Source organism: Plecotus auritus (genome assembly GCF_963455305.1).
Source record: "Plecotus auritus genome assembly, chromosome: 9".
In the NCBI taxonomy this organism is placed as follows: Eukaryota; Metazoa; Chordata; class Mammalia; order Chiroptera; family Vespertilionidae; genus Plecotus; species Plecotus auritus.
In genome coordinates this window covers 137,851,096-137,871,647 of record NC_137783.1, presented here as the reverse complement: position 1 = coordinate 137,871,647, position 20,552 = coordinate 137,851,096, and the positions used below count along the sequence as shown (strand labels likewise).

General features: G+C 53.1%; 2 protein-coding genes across 3 annotated transcripts; both read right to left on the bottom strand.

Moving 5' to 3' along the window:
• Positions 1-1,265: 1,265 nt before the first annotated feature.
• Positions 1,266-7,326, bottom strand: PSMC3 (proteasome 26S subunit, ATPase 3). The gene is made up of 13 exons (XM_080687177.1): positions 7,221-7,326; positions 7,051-7,128; positions 6,726-6,809; positions 6,093-6,218; positions 5,554-5,658; positions 5,376-5,438; positions 4,773-4,910; positions 4,198-4,341; positions 3,932-4,080; positions 2,911-3,007; positions 2,549-2,694; positions 1,625-1,706; positions 1,266-1,451 (listed from the first exon to the last, which is right to left on the bottom strand). Exons 2-13 carry the CDS (start codon positions 7,123-7,125, stop codon positions 1,341-1,343), a joined length of 1,320 nt encoding a protein of 439 aa, XP_080543303.1. The 5' UTR covers positions 7,126-7,128; positions 7,221-7,326; the 3' UTR covers positions 1,266-1,340.
• A 1,388-nt stretch (positions 7,327-8,714) lies between these two features.
• On the bottom strand, positions 8,715-20,141 carry RAPSN (receptor associated protein of the synapse). Of its 2 annotated transcripts, none has more exons than XM_080688429.1 (8): positions 19,750-20,141; positions 18,781-19,119; positions 11,912-12,070; positions 11,299-11,397; positions 11,102-11,224; positions 10,570-10,623; positions 9,440-9,639; positions 8,715-9,008 (listed from the first exon to the last, which is right to left on the bottom strand). In XM_080688429.1, exons 1-8 carry the CDS (start codon positions 19,939-19,941, stop codon positions 8,936-8,938), a joined length of 1,239 nt encoding a protein of 412 aa, XP_080544555.1. In that variant the 5' UTR covers positions 19,942-20,141; the 3' UTR covers positions 8,715-8,935. The 2 variants fall into 2 exon arrangements, with proteins under 2 accessions (XP_080544555.1, XP_080544556.1); XM_080688430.1 differs by having other exon boundaries at positions 8,722-9,008; positions 10,582-10,623.
• Positions 20,142-20,552: the final 411 nt, after the last annotated feature.

Here is a 20,552-nt window from a genome sequence, read left to right as displayed (position 1 = left end):
GTCAGAAGAGGGAACAGGGAATGCAGGAATGGGAACAGCTGAGCCGGGCAGGGGACAGAACCAGTCCTTCAGAGGCCATGCGGAGGCTCCTCAGGCAGGCATGGGAAGTCAATGATTAGGTGCATCTCAGGGCACGGTAGCAGGAAGGCGGGCCTGGAGGTGTTGGGACCACAGGGGAGGGATCAGAGCTGGTTAGGAGCCTAACCTCCAGAAAGGCTCAGGTCCAGTCTGTAGCCCAATTAGGCATGGTCCTCAGGGGAGGGGACCAGGGACCCGGAGGGTATAGGGCTTTTATCAGAGGGAAAGTGAAAGCTGCTGAGTTCTGAAGAGCTGCTACTTTGAAAGGCCATTCAGGGGAGCTTTCAAAGCATATGGGACCAAGACCCTGCTCAAGGTTCATTTTCAGCCAGAGGAAATGGACCAAAAGAGCTAATGGGGCCCTGACCGGTTTGGCTCAGTGGATAGAGCATCAGACTGTGGACTGAAGGGTCCCAGGTTCGATTCCGGTCAAGGACATGTACCTTGGTTGTAGGCGCATCCCCAATAGGGAGTGTGCAGGAGGCAGCTGATGTTGCTCTCTCATCGATGTTTCTAACTCTCTATCCCTCTCCCTTCCTCTGTAAAAAAAATCAATAATTTTTTTATTTTTTTTTTAAAAAGGGCTAATGGGGCCCGACCAGGTGTGGCTCAGTGGTTGAGTGTTGACCAATGAACCAGGAGAGATCACGGTTCGGTTCTCAGTCAAGGCACCAGCCCGGGGTTGTAGGCTCGATCCCCAGGGCGGGCATGCAGGAGAGGCCAATCAATGATTCTCTCTAATCATTGATGTTTCTATCTTTTTTCTCTCTCCCTTCCTCTCTGAAATCAAGAATATATTTTAAAAAAAACAACAGCTAATGGGACGTGGAAAAACAAGAGGCTTGGAAGCCAGGAAACAAAGGAGGTGTTTCAGGGGAAAAGACCCAGAGCCTGGCTCTACAAGAAAGCGAGGCCAAGGGCAAGAGCACCAAATGTGAAAAAAGGAAAGGCTGGCTCTATTTAGGGCCTTCAGCCTAGGGCTTCAGCACCACAACCTTGAGAGCTCAGAGGTGAGGCAGGGAGTGGGGAGGGAGGGGTCTGGAGGGACCCGTGGGACAGGCCTGAGGGCCTCACCATGACAACTGGATTGAGGCCACAGCTGTCCTGAGTTCCAGGCAGGAGCATGTGGGGAAGGGGTTTCGTGCGAGCAGCCCCCCTCTTCCACTAAGAAGCGAGATAGACAGGTGTCAGAGACCTGAAACCATCTTTTATTATGAATTTTAACCAGCAAGAGAGCAGGGGATCGTGTGGTGGGCGACGCCCTAGGCATAGTACTGCAAGTTGGCTTTCTTCTTGGCCTGCACCTCCAGGATGCCCTCCATGTAGTCCTCGTGGGTGAGCTCCGTGGCACCCCTGCGGAGTGCGATCATGCCCTGCACCCAGGACACACAAGTTTCAGGGTGCCTCCCCGCACCCCTGGCCTGGCTCCCAGGGGCCAAAGCCTTCTCAGCCTCTTCCCCTCAGCAGTCCACTGGCCAAGTAACGCTGCCCTGTCCAGGGAAGGGGGCAGGAAGCACCCACTCACCCACCTCACCCCACCACTCACCGCCTCCACACACACAGCCTTGCACTGGGCCCCGTTGAAGTCATCTGTACAGCGGGCCAGCTCCTCGTAGTTCACATCAGGACTGTGGGAGGACAGATGCCACAGGGCTCAGTTACTCATGGGGACGGGGCAGGGGGAGCAGACGTGCTTCCACGCTGCCCCATCCAGTCAGCTCACACTGTGCCTCGTTCTCTTCGTGGCACAAGCTGGGGGGAGAGAGATAGTCAAAGCAGGTTAGACAAGGTCTAATTTCTCTGTCTCAAGCTCCAGCCTTCTAGAAATCTGTACCTGAGACCCCAGGGACCTACTCAGGCTGACGCGGGGGAGCAGGAGGGTGTGGAGACAAGGATGGCCTTCTGCCCTCTCCTGAGTAGCACAGGCGGTGTCAGTATGCTGCTACCACTTAAAAATCTCACATGCTGAGCACTGTGCTTGATGTTGCCACAACCCCATAAGGTTGGTGCCATTACCCCCTCCCCCGCAAGTCCCCGATAAGAAAGCTGAGGCTTAGCGAGGTTATGTCACCTGCTGAAGGTCACAGAGATCTGAACCTAGGTCCATCTGGCCCCTGGCTGGATCCCCCTGGACCATGTTGGGCTGTGCCCATGTGCTGAGGTCAAGGAGGCGGGGAAACTGAGGCCCTCTGGCCTGCAGACCTTCCTATCGTGGGGGAGGAGGAGGCAGGTGAAGCCTAAGGAGTAGAGCAGTCACAGTTGGAGTCTTGGCCCCCGCAAGACTACCTCAGGCACGTGGGGAGAAGTGGAGGTTAGAAAATGGCATTCAAAGGTGCTGTGTGTGAACGGGCCGTGGGAAGGAAAGGGGATGGGCGGAGGCCTGGGGAGGCTCAGCACGAAGAGGAGAAACAGACTGCCCTGCTGCTGCCCCTCCGGGGCTCAGCGCCCTGCTCCTGGTGAGCGTGCTCACCTGACGTTCATCTTTCGGGAGTGGATCTGCATGATTCTGGCCCGGGCCTCCTCGTTGGGCATCGGGAACTCAATCTTCCGGTCCAGGCGGCCAGAGCGGAGCAGGGCAGGGTCCAGGATGTCCACCCTGTTGGTGGCTGCGATTACCTGAACAAGGAAAGAAGCAGCGACTTGAACTGAGGAGAAAGGGCTTCAGACTGGCAGCAGTCATGGCCACAACAGGCAGAGAGACAGCCCAGGGTCCAGGTGAAAGGGCAGGGGATGTTCAAGACAGACCCCAAGTCCTACTGTGGCTGCCACAGCGAGGTAACGAGAAGGTCTTCGCCTCTAAGCCCCATGTTTTTTACCTTCAACAATACTCACCTTGACCTGGGTGTTGGGCTGAAACCCGTCCAGCTGGTTCAGAAGCTCCAGCATCGTCCTCTGCACCTCCCGGTCCCCGGCCTTCTCGCTGTCAAAGCTGAGGCCCGTAGGAGGCCCAAGACACTGGTGAGGCCACTGCTTGAGCAGAGCCCTCCCCTACTCTCCACCCACCAGAAGCCTAACCCAGCCCATCCGGGGTAGGGAAATGTCTCACTCAACTTGGGACCCCAGCCAAGGACTAGCACAGAAAAGGTGTCAGTAACTGTGGATTGCAGCATTCAGAGACTGGGGAGGCTCTGGGACCAGGTGTGGAGCTGAGGATAAAACGTGAGCAAAACCACCCACTGCCTGGGCCGGCGCCCTGATGAACATCCATTGCAAACTGAGCTAAGCTTAGAAGTACAGGGGTCCAGCCCAGACTTGGAGCGTAAGGGGAACCTAGGCAGTTATCCCTGAGCAAGTGTCCCTCAGGTGAAAGCTACAGGCTGAAAACACATCAGCGGGGCAACCAATCACTAAAGAGGGAAAAAGGTAAAGCACATTCCAGACAGGAAACAGCAGATGCACAATATCTCCCACTGCAGAGCCGGAGTGGGCCTGCAAGCCCGGGGTGTGGAAAGGAAAGGGGCTGTGGAGAGTCTCGAGGGAGGAGGAGGCAGGGGCAGAACCAGCATGAGGCCGGAGGGGAGCAGGGACAGCCACTGAGGGGGCCTTGCAGGTCATGGCAAGCCCAAGAATTTACTCCAAGGAGCAATGGGGAGGCCCAGGAAGGGTTTTAAGTAGAATCCGTATGTGTGAGGGGCTGTGGGTGTATGAGTGATATGACAAGGTTTTTGTAGGGAACACGCAGCCAGCTGTGAAAACGGATGGTCGGGGAAAAGATAAGAAGCAGGGAAATTAGTTAGAAAAGAATTTAGGAAGTAGAACACAAAGTAAAGCTACCATCACCCCAGGAAAGGGGACAGGGTGGGATAGTAGGAATTTAGAACCATCTCTTTGGTGGTACCCAGCACCCCCTTACCGCTTGGTGCCGATGGCATCCAGCTCATCAATAAAGATGATGGATGGAGCTTTCTCCTTGGCGAGGGCAAAGGCATCCCGGACCAGCTTGGCACCGTCCCCGATGAACATCTGCACCAGCTGAGGGCCAGCCAGCTTCAGGAAGGTGGCCTGGGTGCAGTGGGAATGGGGGTTGACGCAATCAGGCCAAAAGCACCATGACAGGTTCCTTCAGGCCCCGAGTGCCCAGTCCTGCCCATTTCTCTTCAACCTTCCCAAAGCACTCACCTTGGTCTGCGCAGCACAGGCCCGGGCCAGCAGAGTCTTCCCCGTTCCTGGGGGCCCATACATCAGTACCCCCTTTGGAGGCTGGATCCCCAAGTTCTCAAACTTCTCCTTGTGGTTCATTGGCAGGACAATGGCTTCCACCAGCTGCCAGGAAGAAGTCCTGGGTGAGGAGAGTGAAGCCCTGAGGGCTCCTACAGCCCAACCTTTAATGGTTTCAATCCCAATCTGTAACCCTCCTATTCCAATTCAGGACACTGCCCTCCCCTTCCCCCCTATCAAGGGAACGCGGAACCTCACTCCCATCAAGGCTGACTATGGTCTCTCCAGGAACAGCAGCACATGGTGGAAACACTGAGCCCGAGTTCCAGGCCTGGCTCTGGCCTTAACCTTCCATGACCCTAAGCAAATGGTTCAATCTCTCTGGATCTCAATCCCCTAAACTGTCACATGGCATCCTTCTTGCCTCCCTAGGATGCTATGAGGATAAGAGGCACATTAGGGGAAGTGCCCTGGTCAATGAGGCAGAAAAACACAAAAGGCTGGCAGGCTGCTAGTAGCTGCCACACCTCCCTCACCTCCTGAATCTGCTTGTCCAAGCCCCCGATGTCACTGTATTGTTCTGTGGGCCTCTCGTCCACCTCCATGGCCTTCACCCGTGAGTCGTATTCTGTGGGTAGAGTCTCCAGGATCAAATAGGAGTCTTTGTTCACACCCTGGAGACACAGCACAAAGCCTTCAGATTTGTCCCAGCTCAAGATCTAATTAATTGGCTGAGTGACAGGTATTTGAAGAGTGAAAAGAATGATATGGAGCCCTAGCTGGTTTGGCTCAGTGGATAGAGCATTGGCCTGAGGACTGAAGGGTCCCAGGTTCAATTCCGGTCAAGGGCACATGCCCAGGTTGCGGACTCGATCCTCAGTAGGGGGTGTGCAGGAAGCAGCTGATCAGTGATTCTCTCTCATCATTGATGTTTCTGTCTCTCCCTCTCCCTTCCTCTCAGAAATCAATAAATATATATATAAAAAGATTCACAGAGCAGGGAGACAGGGTCTGACTCTTCAGGCTGCTCTGCTGAGAGACTCAGGGCCAGCAGTGACCTGGGCCTGGGTCAGGGCTCAGCTGCTCAGTGGGAGAAATTCACTGGAAAAGCTCTGCCTGGGCTCAGGGACACCACTCACCACCAAGTCTCCAGGCTTCAGTTTTTCAGCATCCACCAACCCAATCACAGGCAGGAAGTATGTCTGTCAGAAAAATTCCAGAAGCAGCCTCAGTTACTGCCCTCAGTAAGGCTCCCTAGCCCTTCCCCACATCCACCCCTCACCCTCCTCCGTTCTCCTTCTATTGAGCCAGCCTCACCTGTCGTGTGGAGGTTTTGATCACGGCACATTTGCCCTTCCTCTGGGAGTCCAGGTCAATGTTGGCACCATCCTCCTCTTGGTCATTGGGATCAACGTCCAAAAGCTGGGAAGGGGAAGAGCTTAGATGAAGAGGCCCTGCTCAGCCCACGAACTCCCCAGAGCCGGGTACTTCCTGGGCTGAGACAGTCCCAACGCTGGCAGGGCTGACCATCCCTACTTCGCTCCTCACACTGGCCCTGAGCTCAGCAAGTGCAATTGAGAAACCATGGATTGATAAGATCTCTGTTTAGATGATGCTTCTCTGCACAGACAGCTCATCTATCCCCAAGGAAAAATAACCAGTAGAAAATTAGACATGTGAGGCTTCTGAGGCCTTTTCCAGCCCTATATATACACCTAGAAATGCACACTAGGAAGGGTCCCCTTCTGAGGGTGCATTTGGGCCTCAAAACTTCACCCACTCTTTCCCAAGGGCCCATTCACAGGCTGTCTCCAAGCCCCGCTAACCCCTCTCTTCCCCTCCACATACACACACACCTCGATGACGTTGGAGACAAGGTAGGGCAGGGTCTTGTTCACTTTGATCTTCTCACTGTTCTCTTTGATCTTGTCCTTCATGGCTTGGAGTTCGTGGGTAACTCGTAACACTTCGCTCTTCATAATCTGGGATGAAGACAAGTGGAAGCAAATGTTGGGCCTTGGCTGTTATTCCAAGGCCTTGTAATGCGTGAAGTCATTACAGGGGGCCCTCCGCTTCCGCTCACTTGGCTCTTAGGCCTCTGAGTGCCGAGCCCCTTGGACCACTGCCTGGTGAAGGAGTTGGAGTAGAGGGAAAAGAGTAGGACCTTGGGTCAAACAGAAGTTTTAGGTTCCGCCTTTTATTAAGGGCTGGGTAGTTCAAAATAAAAACCTTCTGAGCCTCAGTTTCCTCTCTGTAAAATGAAGGTTTCCTAAAAGAAGGATTTTCGAGAGGAATACTTAAAAGAGCTCGCTGGGAATGGCAGTCTGATTCCTACTTCCAGGCCTGGTGTCCCAACATCCTGTCCCTCTTCTGGTCCCTCTTAAGGCTTAGTTTTCTTTTCTCTTTTTGTGGCCCCAGGAGGAAACAGCGGTCCCCATGCTCCCCCAGGGAGGCAGCTGAGACCACCCGGGCCTGCCCTGGATGCCCACCTTGATTTCACTGTCCAGCAGCCGTGTACGCTGGATAATCTCTTCTGTGGACATCTTGAGCACCTCTTCCCCGATTCCATCTTGCTGTTAAAAAAAATTTTTTTTTTTAATTAACGGCACGTGCCCGCTTTCTCCAAGCCCGCTCAGCCTCAGTTTCCCCGTCCATAAGACTAGAATGAAGGAATCAGGATGCTTGCCCACATCCCAAGCGGCCCCGACCCTGGGACCGGGTCAGACCTCGACCCCCGGGCATCTCCTCCCCTCCCGCCAAGTTGGTCTCCCCGCTGGTCCGGCTCTAGGACCCCCGAGCTGTCCCAGAGCGGACCTCAGCCTCGTCCCACACGGTCGCCATCTTCTCCTGCCGAGTCACTGAACTCTCGAGTTTCGGCAGCAGATTCATTTCCTGGAGGAAAAGATCGAAGATCGGACTGGGCAGGAGCCGTGGCAGAAAATTAGTACTGTCTCTGTTAACACAACCCTTCACTAGTAGCAGACCTCTTTCTTCAAGTCCTGACTCCAGTCGATTTATCTCCAGCCGCGAATCTGCTTCTCGGGTTCAAAAGACCACGCGCGGGCCACAGGACCCACCCCGGTGTCTCCTGAGAAGTTCCCGCCCCCGTCCTGTTTATACTGTGCTACTGGCCGAAGCGTGCAGCGGGCGGGGCCTGGATGTATAAACGGAAGGGGCGGGAGAAAGGGCGAGAGCCGCAAAGCCCCTTGGGAAATGTAGTCTTATTTTGGCCCATAACCGAAGGGCGCTTTGGAAGGAATGATTCAACCTCAGAGTCTGGCCCAGTTAGGAATTAGGGGATTTGCACAACGGCTCTGCCTCCCAAACTATAAACAACATACGCCAGCCGTGTGCAAAGGGAGGAAAAAATATGGGGGGAGTGGGAATAACACCTCAGGCAGCATTTTTATAATTATTATTTATTAAAGTAGAAGCTGGCCACCAGGGGTTACCTGAGAGAATCCTTAACCAGTTTTAAAGAATGATCACTGCTGCTACTAACTTCAGAGCAGGGGCCACAGCACTGCCCCTGTGGGAAGAGCTCAGTTGGCAATGAGCCTCTACAATTAAAAATAAAAAAGTAGCCCTAACCGGTTTGGCTCAGTGGATGGAGCGTTGGCCTGCGGTCTGAAGGGTCCCGGGTTCGATTCCGGTCGGGGGCATGTACCTTGGTTGCAGGCACATCCCCAGTGGGAGGTGTGCAGGAGGCAGCTGATCGATGTTTCTCTCTCATCGATGTTTCTCTCTATCCCTCTCCCTTCCTCTCTGTAAAAAATCAATAAAATATATTTTAAAAAAAAATAAAAAAGTAAACATCACGTCTGTAATCGTTTCTTTTCATCTCACTGAGTAAGACAGGTCTCTGTGGATCAAATGAGACTCATTTGTTGCACCTGTGTCCTCTTCCCTGAGTTAGGGCTTCAACATATAAACTTTGGGGAACACAATTCAGTCCATAACATCTTTCTAACAGTCTCTCTCTCTCTCTCTCTCTCTCTCTCTCTCTCTCTCTCTCTCTATATATATATATATATATATATATATATATATATATATATATATATATGTATTTCAGAGAGGAAGGGAGAGAGAGAGAGAGAGAGAGAGAAACATCAATGATGAGAGAATCATTGATCAGCTGCCTCCTGCACACCTACAATGGGGATCCAGCCCGAAACCCAGGCATGTGCCCTGATTGGGAATTGAACTGTGACCTCCTGGTTCATAGGCTGATGCTCAACCACTGAGCCATGCCAGCTAGGCCCTAACAGACTTTCTATGTTGCTTGATTATTATCATTACTGTCTATTGCATCCTCCCACCCACCCCTGCATGCCAGCAGCTCCTTCCCGAAGAGATCTTTGTCTCTGGCTCACTGGCATCCCAAGAACCTGGAAGGGAAGCTGGAGGCACTCACACATTTGTGCAGAGGGACGCTGTGTCTGAGGAGGCTCACATGGGCAGAGAAAGTCAGAATCACTGGGACCACGTACAAACAGTTTATTTTTCTATAAAGAACAAAGTACAAAGAGGTGGGCGATGGCAGTGGGGCCTTGAGGAGCAGCCGTTCGCAGGCCTCAGACCCTGGTGGAGGCCCGAGGAGGCCTGGTGGTTGCTCCAGGAGTAAACAGGTGTCCAAAACATGGCCCGTCAGGGGTGGAGGAGCAGAGAAGATGAGGTGACCTGAGTGCTGACGATGTCACACAAAGCCAGGCTTCATGGAAGAGCGGCGGCAGTTGGGGCAGCTCCGGGTCCCACTGTTCTGCAGGCACCTTGGGAGGCAAAGGGCTCTGTCCACTCACTGAGCCCGTCCTTCCATCCCGGGCCAGGGCCTCTCTCTCCTCCCCTCTCCTCTGCAGGGGCTTGGAAGGTGTCAAGGGAAGAGGATGGCCCTCAGTTCCCTGCCTGCAGCCCTGCTTGTCCATCGCACTGGCCTGGAAGGAGTCACTTCCAGGTGTCTGAATGCCATGACCTTTCAGAGGCCTCTCGGAATTCTCTTTGGAGAGAATGATCGTAAGAATGACCACCTCATAGGGCTGCTGGGAGGATTCAATGAGTTTACATATGGGAAGCTTTTAGGAACACCTGGGACGCAGAAAGCACTAATGTAAACATCTGCTGTTAGTATTACTATAGTGATTAGATCTTAGAGCACCCCAAAGAGGCCCACGTGCCCCCTTTCCCGGACAGCGGGAGCCCTCACCGGAGGTGGAAGATGTGGGAGCAGGGCAGGGCCTGCAGCCGGCTGTTCCTCTCGCCTATGGACTCCCCGCACAGGCCGCAGTAGAGCTCCGTCTCCTCCACGCACTCGTGGAAGCGCACGACGTGGGCACGCAGCTCCCGCTGCAGCCCCTTGCTGCGGTAGATGCTCTCGCTCAGACAGTGCAGCTTCAGCTGGCTCAGCTGGGCCCGCAGGGACAGGAGCGCAGGCGGAGGGGACGAGACCAGATCAGTGTTGGTGAGCAGCTGTCCCGCCTCCCCTTGCCCAGCCCAAGGAGCTGTCCCGGAGGGGTCACTGCAGTCAGGCTGCACAGGGTCCTCCTGGGCACGTTCCTGCCCGGCTGGTGGACCCAGAAAAAACGTCCTGCCCTCTCTGGGCCTCGGTTTCCCCTCGTGCAGAATGAGGGGGTGGTGAGGTCAGCAGTCTTCCCCCCTAGAACCAGCTGGGACCCCCTGTTTTTGAAGGGTTTTATTGACCAAACCTGTTGCATTGACTCCATAATTGTTGTTAGCATTTCTGATCAGACCAAGATACTCAGGGTAAACCCGAGTGGCTATAACCAAGCATTTTGGGACTATTACCCATTCTCAGAGAAATGCACATCTTTTAGAAGATTTTGAGAAACACTGAGTGTGTTTCCACTGTTTAGAGGTTTGGATACAATTACTGAGTTTAGAGAAGCCATATATCTGGGCAGTTTAGACAGGCCAGTTACCAGGTAGTGGGCTCTTGAGCACCCCGTTGGGCCTCGCCTTCCTCATCTGTAAAATGAGACTCACTATACCCACCTTTGCAGAGAGACAGCGAGGACTGGAAGCGATCCCTACAAGAGCCCATCTCTTAGTGAGTGGAGGCCACTAGTAGGAGTTTTGATGACCATCAAGAAAGTTCTGAGGAATTCTGCTACCCTCTGAACTGCGGAACTCTCACCCAGCCCTTTGAAGCGCTCTCTGGGTGGAAGAGAAACAGCCGGGGTCTGGGGATGGCTGGGGCAACTCCTGGAGATTAGGAAGGGCTCGGGGCATGAGTGGACTCAGGGGGGCCTCTCCACCCACCCACAATCCCACCTTGGGCTCTTGACTCCAGCCCCAGGAGACAGAATCAGGTCTGACCTTGTTCCCCACCTCCTCGGCCAGGTCCTGGGCTCTCTCGATGGCATCCAGAGCCTGGAAGGTAAGCACCGCTCTGAGGACAGAGTTGTCTGACTGAGGCCTTGGCTCATAGGCAAGGAAGGGGGTAGGGAGAGGTGGGCATGGGGAGGGTGGCATGGCTGGCAGCCGCCCTGTGTGTGAAGGTAGCAGGAAGAGACTGGGGTGCAGCTGCAAGAGCTCTGTGGGTGCTGCCTCCTGCTTCAGTTTACTCAGATACAGAAGGGGGAAATATTTCTGTCTGGTGGGGTGTTGTGCAAGCACGGGAAGCAGTTAAGGTATTGAGTTCAAACCCAGCTCTGGCCCTTTACTAGCTTAGCTGTGTGACTGGGCAATGCATGGGCCTTCTCTGAGCCTGGAAGAGGGCCTGGAATGCCTAGATCGGGGGGAAGCTGATGTTAGACAACGTGTGTGAAGTCGATGAGGCCCAGACCCACAGATGGTTGGCTGGGAGCCCTGGGAGAGCTGGGGGCTGTAGGACCGGGCCTAACCTTACCTTGTCCAGCGCCTTCCGGGCCACCCAGCATTTGGCCACACCCAGCAGCACCTGCACCTGCCCCAGGCGGTTGCCGATCTCTGTCATGATGCTCATGGCGGAGTCGTACCTGGGGAAGGCTGTCTGCACAGCCAGGTGGGGGTGGGGTCAGGCTGGGCCAGGCCTGCACCCCCTGCCCCACATCCTGGTGACCTCACCTCCAGGTCCCCGCGGCTCCGGTGGATGTCAGCAAAGCAGAGCAGGCAGAGGGCCTGCAGTGGCCGGTCCCCATGCTGCAGGGCGATCTTCATCGACTCCTGTGAGGGAGGCCGGTCACTCAGGGCTGCTCGTCTGCCCCCACCACTGGGGTGCCCAGGGATCACCAACATCCTCAGAGCCCTACACACCAATCATGGTTCTCAGGCCCCACACACCGAATCAGTGGGGCCTCACAGCACCCAGCAAAGTGGAAACTGAGGCTCAGAGAGCAGAAGTGACCCCATCAGGCCACCTGGCTAGTAAGGGGCAAAGCTGGGATTTGAACCCAGGTTGGTGGAACTTCAGAGATGGCTCTCTTCCAACTTAAAGTGTCCCCCAGAAGATGCGGGGTGGGGGGGGGGCACAGGGAAGCCCCCTCCCCTGAGAATGGACTGTAAGGAGTGAGGTTGGGGATGGGAGAAACATGCATCCTTCAGGGCTCAGCTATAGACAGGCTGGACCAGGAGCAAGACATGGGGTTTCTGTGGGCTGATTTGGAAGGAGGAGACCCACCCTCTCTGGGCCCCAGACCCTGGCCCACACCACCACCTGCCCACTTCCCTTCTGCCCCACCTCACAACACTCCATGGCACTGCCCAGGTGGCCCAGCAGGCGATATGCCACAGCCATGTGGTACTGGCTCATGGCCCGGTACTTGAGGCTCCAGCCTTTGCCATAGTCATTGACGAGCTCTGCAGCCTTGCACGGGAAAAACAGAGCTTTCTCGTAGTCCTGCGGGGACACAGGGAGGGGATGGGGTAAAGGGGGCACACTGAGCATCAGGAGCTGCTCTAAATTGAACGCTGTAGGCCCTGGCCTCTCTGGGGTGTTCATTCATCCTTTCTGGAATCCAGGGAGAGTGATCCAGGCAGGGGCAACAGCCAGTGCGAAGGTGTGGGCTCCATGAACACAGGGATTTGCACCTGGTTTGCTGATGTTGGATTATAACCCACTGCTCGGTTCTTGGCATTTAGTAGATGTACAATAAATATTTGTTGAATGACCCTAGCCCGTTTGGCTCAGTGGATAGAGCATCAGACTATGGACTGAAGGGTCCTGGGTTGGATTCTGGGTTGGATTGCAGGCTCAATCCCCAGTAGGGAGTGTGCGGGAGGCAGCCAATCAATGATTCTCTCTCATCATTGATGTTTCTATGTCTCTCTCCCTCTCCATTCCTCTCTGAAATCAATAAATTATTTTAAAAATATATATTTGTTGAATGAATGAATGAATGAATGAATGAGAAGGCAAAAAAAGGCTTCTCTTCTCACCCAGTCCCTGGTGGCCCCTCAGCTTCAGAGACACACAGAAGGGTGGGGGTGGGGCTCTGGTATCCTCCCCACCCCCACCCGTGAGGTTGCCTCCTGGACCCAGCAGCAGCTGCTCCCTGAAGGCTCCATGACTGCTCACTGAAGAAGGAAACATCGGGACTGAGGCAATGAAATCATTCTCTCATTCTTTCTTTCTCCTCAAACCTCCAAACGCCCTTTCTACCTGCCCGGTAAGAGCCGACAACCTCACCTCACTCAGTTTGGAAAACAGAAGAAAAATCAGTAAGGCGTTCCGTTCAGCAGCTTATCCATCAACCCCACTGGACGGGTCCTCTGCTTCTGTCTTACTAATGTGCAGGAGCGCTCCCCACTGCTATCAACGTGAGCCACTCCTGGGACTCGGGAACAAATCCCATCAGCCTTCCTCAGCTCATTTAAAAGAAAAAGACAAAAATAAAAATCCAACCATCTTCTTTTGACTCATGTCTCCTTCAGCTACAGCCCCGTTTCTCTGTTCATCCTCATAGAAACCTATTTGCTCTTTCACTGCAGAGCTAACAGGCATCTCTGAGTTAATATGACCAAAAGAACTCTCAGTAACCCCAACGGAACCTGTTCCTAACAGTGTACTTTTAATTTGAAGTCATGTAAATGTTCTAGTTTCAAAAAAATTTAATTAAAAATTAAAAAAAACACCCAAAGACAGCCCTAGCTGGTTTGGCTCAGTGGATTCTGGGTTTGATTCCGGTCAAGGGCACGTACCTTGGTTGCAGGCTACTCCCCAGCCTGAGCCCTGGTTGGGGCGTGTGCAGGAGACAACCAATCGATGTGTTTCCCTCACATTAATATTTCTTTCTTTCCCTCTCTCTTCCACTTTCTCTAAAAATCAATGGAAAAAATATCCTCAGGTGAGAAAAAAACCAAAAACCCAAAAAATAGAAAATAGAAATAAATCACCCTAACTGCATATCATATTATTATAATTAATTATGATAACTATAATTATTATCCTATCTAATAAAGAGGGAATATGCTAATTGACCCTAATGCCATTGCAAAGATGGCAGCACCCACAGCCAATAAGGAGGGAATATGCTAATTGACTGCCATGCCCTCAAAGATGGCGGCGCCCACAGCCACAAGATGGCGGTGCCCAGTCCCCTCAGCCCCACCGGGGTGGCAGGCCCAGCCACTCCGCGCGCCTGCCTCTGGAGTCATCCAGTCCCCTCAGCCCCCCAGCCGCCCAGGGCCGGGCCGAGGCAGAGGCAAACCTCAGATGTCAGCTACCCAGCTGCCCAGGGCCACCCGAGGCTCAGGCAATCCTCAAATGGCGGCTGCCCAGCTGCCCAGGGCCGCCCGAGGCTCAGGTAACCAGGGCTGGCCGAGGCTTGCGCTGCTGGCAGTGGCAGCAGCAGAGGTGTGATGGGGCGTCGCCTTCCCCTGATCACCAGGTTGCCTCCTGCCCCTGAGGGCTCCCGGACTGTGAGAGGGGGCAGGCCGGGCTGAGGGACCCCCCCTCCAGTGCATGAATTTTCATGCACCGGGCCTCCAGTCTATATATAGAGCAGTCGACCAGTTGACCAGTAGCTATGAGGTGCACTGACCACCGCAGGACGCTCAACACAGGAGCTACCCCCTGGTGGTTGGTGCGGTCCCACAGTGGGAGCACTGCTCAGCTGACCGACGGGCGCTGGGCTCATGGCTCCCGGTCCTGGCACGGGGATTGACTGGGCACGAGCCCACAGCTGCTTCTCCACACCACGCGGGGAGTGAGGCTGCTATGACGAGCGGCATCTGCGTGGTCATGGGTGCCGGTAGCCCTAGGACGGGAGCGCAGAGACCGCAGCACAGCGGAGCAGCAGCGAGCCTACTGAGTGAGTGGCGTGGCGGCAGGCACAGTGGGGCCTGGATGAGCAGAGTGGGATGGCGCGGCGCCCAGCCCGGGCACAGGCTCCTCCCAGGCCACCTGCCGCTTTGAGCACTACTTTGTGCTGTGTGGGATTGAAGTGGACAGCAGGCTGGAGCCGATGAGCTGGCGGGTAAGACCGGGCTGCAATGGCATGGAGGTCCACTGATCCCCGCAGGCCAGGCCGAGGGAACCCACCCGTGCACAAATCCATGCACTGGAACTCTACCCTGGTGGTCAATGTGCATCATAGCTACCGGTCAGATGGTCGGATGGTCACTTAGGCTTTTATATATAGATTGTTATAATAAATACATTAATGTTACATATATATAAAATAATGCTATATATAACATACCAGGTAATGCTATATAATACGGTTGCATCATAATACATTATATTGTATTAGACTACATTAGTATAACTGCAGAGAAAAAATTTTTTCAAATGAACTTACAACATATACTTGGACAGTTCATCCATAGTGGGATGTATTATAAAGACAAAAAAAAAAAGAGCAAAGAAATCTTAAATTTCCTTCAGTTGTCTTTTTTTTTTTTTTTAAGTAATATTGGTACTGTTGTTGAAACTATTTTATATATTTTGTAGGATAAAGTAAATATTTAATTGTGTTGTTAGAAACCAAGATTTTTAGTCTAAGAGAAAAGAGAATTGATTTTAAAATAAGTTAAGGAAAATCCAGAAACATTAGACTTGAACTGGAAGCATCGCTAGAAAACACCCTGGCAACTGAAAAGATTTAGAAGCAATGACAACCCAGTAGCCATGAGCACCCTGAGAGCCCACACTTTGCCTTTAAATACCATTTTCTACTAAAAAGAAGACAAAGAAATGGCTGATTTCAGGTCTGAGACAAGAAATATAGAAACCAGCCTGGGGCTGTTTCCTGTGCCAGAAAGCAAAACGCTTTCCAAGACTAAATTAATCTCGTCCAAGGACACAGGAGCTTGCTGAAGGGAATTCCACGGACTGGAGTTAAGGTAATATGGACATCAAAAAGAACAATGATTGCAATCGACTGAAGAACACTGAATATAAAGAAAATCCACGATTTCATAACAATACTCCAAACAGAGGAAGCAAAACAAACCTGTCAGTGTGACCACTGAAGGCAGCCGTGGCCTCCACTCCTTATTCTGAAAAGTGGTAACTAAAGAAGGAAAAAGTATTTATTCTGCCTTTCCTTTAGGAACTGTGTTTCAAAGTAACCACCCAATCCCAATAGATAAGGGAAAGGTCTTCCATTTAGAAAATTCTCAGCTAATAATTGTAGCAGGAATAAGAGTACTTGGAAATGGCCATTTTATTAGAATAAAAATGAATGCGTTGATCCAGGCAACAAACATCAACGGGTGCTAAAACCATTACAGTAAATGTCACGGCAGAACTGAATGTTCCCAGGCATCATGAAAGGAGAAACACAAGCCCTAAAACTGAGGGATCAGGCGGTCACTCCCCACACCACCCGATATGATGTAACGTGAAGAACACAGTGTGGACGCAAAGGGGCCACATACTACACCTGGCAAGCTCAGGGGAGGCCTGCGTGGCCTTACAAACTGAGACCTAAAATACCCACAAAGGATGGCCTGAAATTAAAGCTTTTCAACTACAAATTATTTATAGTGGGTAGTCACGCCCTAGGCCAGCATCTTTCCTGGCAAAGGTTAATCTTGACCTTAACTGAGCCTGTCTATTGTCTTTTTGCATCTACGATAACAGACCATTAGAATGTCAAAGTAATTTTCCTTTTTCCGGACCCCTCAATGCACAGGCACCACTCTACGGAGACCACAAACCCCCTCATTGTTATCGAGGTCATTGTTGACTGTTAACTATCCTATACCCATCTAGTAAAAGAAGTCTGCAATTTTACTTTTTACCCACTCCCAGAGGTTTCCCCTCTGCTTCCTCCCGCTTCCCTAACCTATCACCAATGGATTTCATGTAACCTACATATGTCTCCTCTTTGACTGTAAAATGTATAAAATAAGGTGCAAAACGGCCATTCTCCAGAGCATTATCTCAATCCCTTGATGTTTTGCCTCCCGGCAACTGTCAACAGTTTGGCTCAAATAAACTCACAAAAACTCTCTATGGGTTTGAATGTTTCATATGTTGCCAACAGCATTGCTCATGTAACAGTCTTACCAAAAGTGGGCCACCTACATCTATCCACGTCCTTGTTCAAATTGCAGTTCATAGGGAGAAAAAGAGATAAGGGAACAATCATACGACTCCTTGAGGAAGCAATGAGACAATGAGATGGAACATTCTACAAGGCAGGTAATCTGGCTTCTTCAATAGATGATGGGAAATAAACGGGAAGGGTAGGAATTTTCTACCAAAAGAGACTTAAGACACACACTAACCACTACAATATGTGGCTCTCCTTTCTAGTCTAATTCAAAGGAGCCAAGGGCACAGGCGTCTTTTCAGGGTAAGCACAGAAATTTAAGATAAATGAAGTTGCTCATTATGGTGTGTGTGGTAATAGTTTTGTGATTATGTATGAAAGTGTCCTTATATAAGAAAATGTCCACCCGCCCCCAGATGCATACTAAACTACTTTGGGGTAAAAATATCATGATGTCTATAATTTTATATCATGACACTTCAGAGATTAAGAAGTACAAATTAGCAGTTACAAAATAGTCACAGGAATGTAAGTCACAGCACAGGGAATACAGTCAATAATACTGTAATAACTATATATGGTGCCAGGTGGGCACTAGACTTTTCGGGGGGATCCCTTCGTAAGGTCTGTAAATGCTGTACACCTGAAACTGACATAATATTAAATGTCAACTGTAACTGAAATTTTTTAGCCCAGCCTACATGGCTCAGTGGTTGAGCATCGACCTATGAACCAGGAGGTCATGGCTTGATTCCCGGTCAGGGTACATGTCTGGGTTGCATGCTCGGTCCCCAGTAGGGGGTGTATAGGAAGCAACCAATCAGTAATTCTCATCATTGATGTTTCTATCTCTCTCTCCCTCTCCCTTCTTCTCTGAAGTCAATTAAAAAAATATTTTTTAAATAAAAATTTTAAATGAAAATAGAAAAATATGTAAATCAAATAAGGCCAAATATTAATAATTGTTAAATCTAAGTGGATATATGGAAATTCATTACATCATTCTCTTGACTTCCCTGTATGGTTAATTTTCTTCATAATAAAGAAAGGTTTGAAAACACCCCTATTCCTCTCCAATCCTATAGCATCTCATTGGATGGCTTCCCTGTCCATCTAGTTGCTGAAAACAAAATCCTCAGTGTCATCCTGGACGACTCTCATTTCCTCACAACCCACCTCTGAACTATCTGCACACTCACTGACCCTCTGATTTATTGAGCATCAGTATGTGCCAGACATTAACATCTGCCATGGGCCAAGTGCAGCCTGGCTGCCTAGAGAAAGAACAGCTGCTCAGGACCGGAAGCCTGCGGCCATTGGTCCCATCAGTTCATTCAGTCTGCCTTCTCCCCTCCCCTTACCCTCTGACCCCACCTCCTCTCTCCTTCTCCCCTTCCTGGCCTCCATCCTGCCTAGAACATGCCAGGTATGCTCCCCCACTTCCAGGGCAGAGCTTTCCATTGGCTGTTCCATGTTTTCCACTCTTTCCCAGGTTTCTGCATGGCTCACACGCTCACCTCCTTCCAGTCATCGACACCACCTCTGAGTCTTGCAACATCCAGTTGTTTGAAATTGCAGCATCTCTCGCCCCTTTCTCTGCTTCCCTTCTTCCTAAGAAGCACTTTCTAGCATGCTGTGCAGTTTACTTACTCATTGTGCTCATCCTCTTTCTCCCCCAACTAGAGGGCAAGCTTCATGAGGCCAGGGACTTGGCTGTGGCTGTCACTGCTGCACCCCAGGCCAACAGTGCCTGGGATACAGTAAGTGCTCCATAAATACATGATGAATGAACCATTACTCTCCCTCATTATACAGATACGCCTACCAAGGTTCAGAGAGGAGAAGGCCGTGTCCAGGCTCACACAGCAAGTGCGGGGCACCCGTTCCATGGCTCCTCCTCACCCAGGAGCCTCCCATTCCCCCACAGTCAGACAGACCAAGGGCTGATTTCTGGCTCTGCCCTTCCTGACCCAGTCTTCACCTTCCTGGGTAAGGGTTACCCCTCTTGGACTCTCGTCCACCTTGTCCCTACCTAAACGGGACGACTGAACGAGGTAAAGCAAGGGGAGCCTGAGCCCGCCGCTGCCCTCCCCCGGCCCAGGCCCACCTTGACCTGGGCGTAGAAGCTGCCCAGGCTGCAGCAGACGCGGCACTCGAGCATGGTGTCGTCGTTGTTGTGGGCATAGCGCAGGGCCTTCTCGAAGCTCTCCAGGGCCTTCTGGAAGAGGCTGAGGCCCAGGAAGGCGTTGCCCATGCTCAGGCTGACCTGGCCTCCGAGCTGGGCGCCCGCCCTGGTGCCAGGCAGGCCGAGGCAGGTCTTGCAGTAGGAGATGGTCTTGTGAAACTCGCACAGCTTCTCGTTGCTGCGCGCCAGGTTCAGGTAGCTCTCCAGGAGGAAGTTGGCATCCTCCAGCTCCCGCGCGGTGTCGATCTGCACCACAGCAAACTGCCACGGGGTGGGGTGGGGGGCATTGGCCGTCAGCCTGCGCCTCGGATGGGAGCCTCCACCCGTCAAGCCTCACAGCCCGAAGCTTTGGAGTCAGAGCTGCCACGCCAGCCTCGGGCACTCTCTGCTCCCCGCCACTGGCCACGGACCGGAGCCTCAGCCCTGAGCCTCCAGCTCCCGAGCGCAGACCCAGCCTAGATCTTCAGCCCCACCACCTCCCAGCGCCTTTCCTGCCCCAGCCTAGATCTTCAGCCCCACCACCTCCCAGCGCCTTTCCTGCCCCAGCCTAGATCTTCAGCCCCACCACCTCCCAGCGCCTTTCCTGCCCCAGCCTAGATCTTCAGCCCTACCACCTCCCAGCCCCAGCCTCAAACCTGGAGCCAGCGCCCCACAGACTCAGGCTCACACCCCAACCAGGAAGGCTGGAATCTAGACTCCTGGCTCGAGAGTCCCAGCCCCTGCTGTTCAAAGCCACAGGCCCAAACCCCAAGCCAAGACGCAGCATCTAAGACCCAGGCCTCCGATGTGGGTTCAGAGCCCCCGTCCTCGGCGGCTAGCTTGTGGGGCACAGGGAGGCCTGAGGAGCCAGCTCTGGCCCCACCCTCCCACGCCAGGGCAGGGCGCGCCCACCTTCAGCATCTCCTTGTAGCGGCCCATCTCCGAGTGGGCCGTGACCAGGCAGCCCAGCACGCGGAAGCGCCCCACGAGGTCCGAGCTCTTTTCCAGCAACTTCATCCACACCTGCAGCGCTTTCTCGGTCTGGTTAGACTGGTACAGCTGGAGCCCCTTCTCGATCTGCTGCTTTGTCTGGTCCTGCCCCATCCCCAGAGCCCCGTGCCCCACCCGCGAGGACCTTGGTGGCTCCCTGCCTCTAGGCACTCATGGCGGGGGACCCACAGTGCCAGCCGCCCTCTGAGCCCCGGGGAGGAAAGCAGCTCCAGGCAGGAGTGGAGCAGGGCCTGATGGAGAACGGTGCCACTCTGGGAACAAAACTGGTCTGGCCCCTGTCTGCAGCTGTCCCTGCCAGTTGGGGCCACGTGGCCACTGAGGAATGTCAGCCGCAAGGTCACGCGGGCCTCTGTGGCACCTGCCCCCAAGCTGGGAGGTGGCTTCCCAGGGATACAGGCACCCTGCCCCCGGGGCAGCCCCTGGGGTGTCTCTCTGGCACCTCTGACACTGGCCCTGACCCTCCTGGCAGGGCAGGCCCTCCTGCAGCCTTGCCAAGGAGCCGCCCCCAGGGGTGGGCGGGGAACTGGGAGGAAGCAGGAGTGAGCCTGGGCACACAGGTGTGGGAGGCAGGGGCAGGGCACAGCCTCCCCCAGGGTTTGCTCCTGTGGTCTCCCGGGCACCAAGATCACTTACCCACATGAACCTGCCCACACCATTCCCAGCATCCTAACCCCAGGCAAGCCACTGACCTCTCTGGGCCTCAG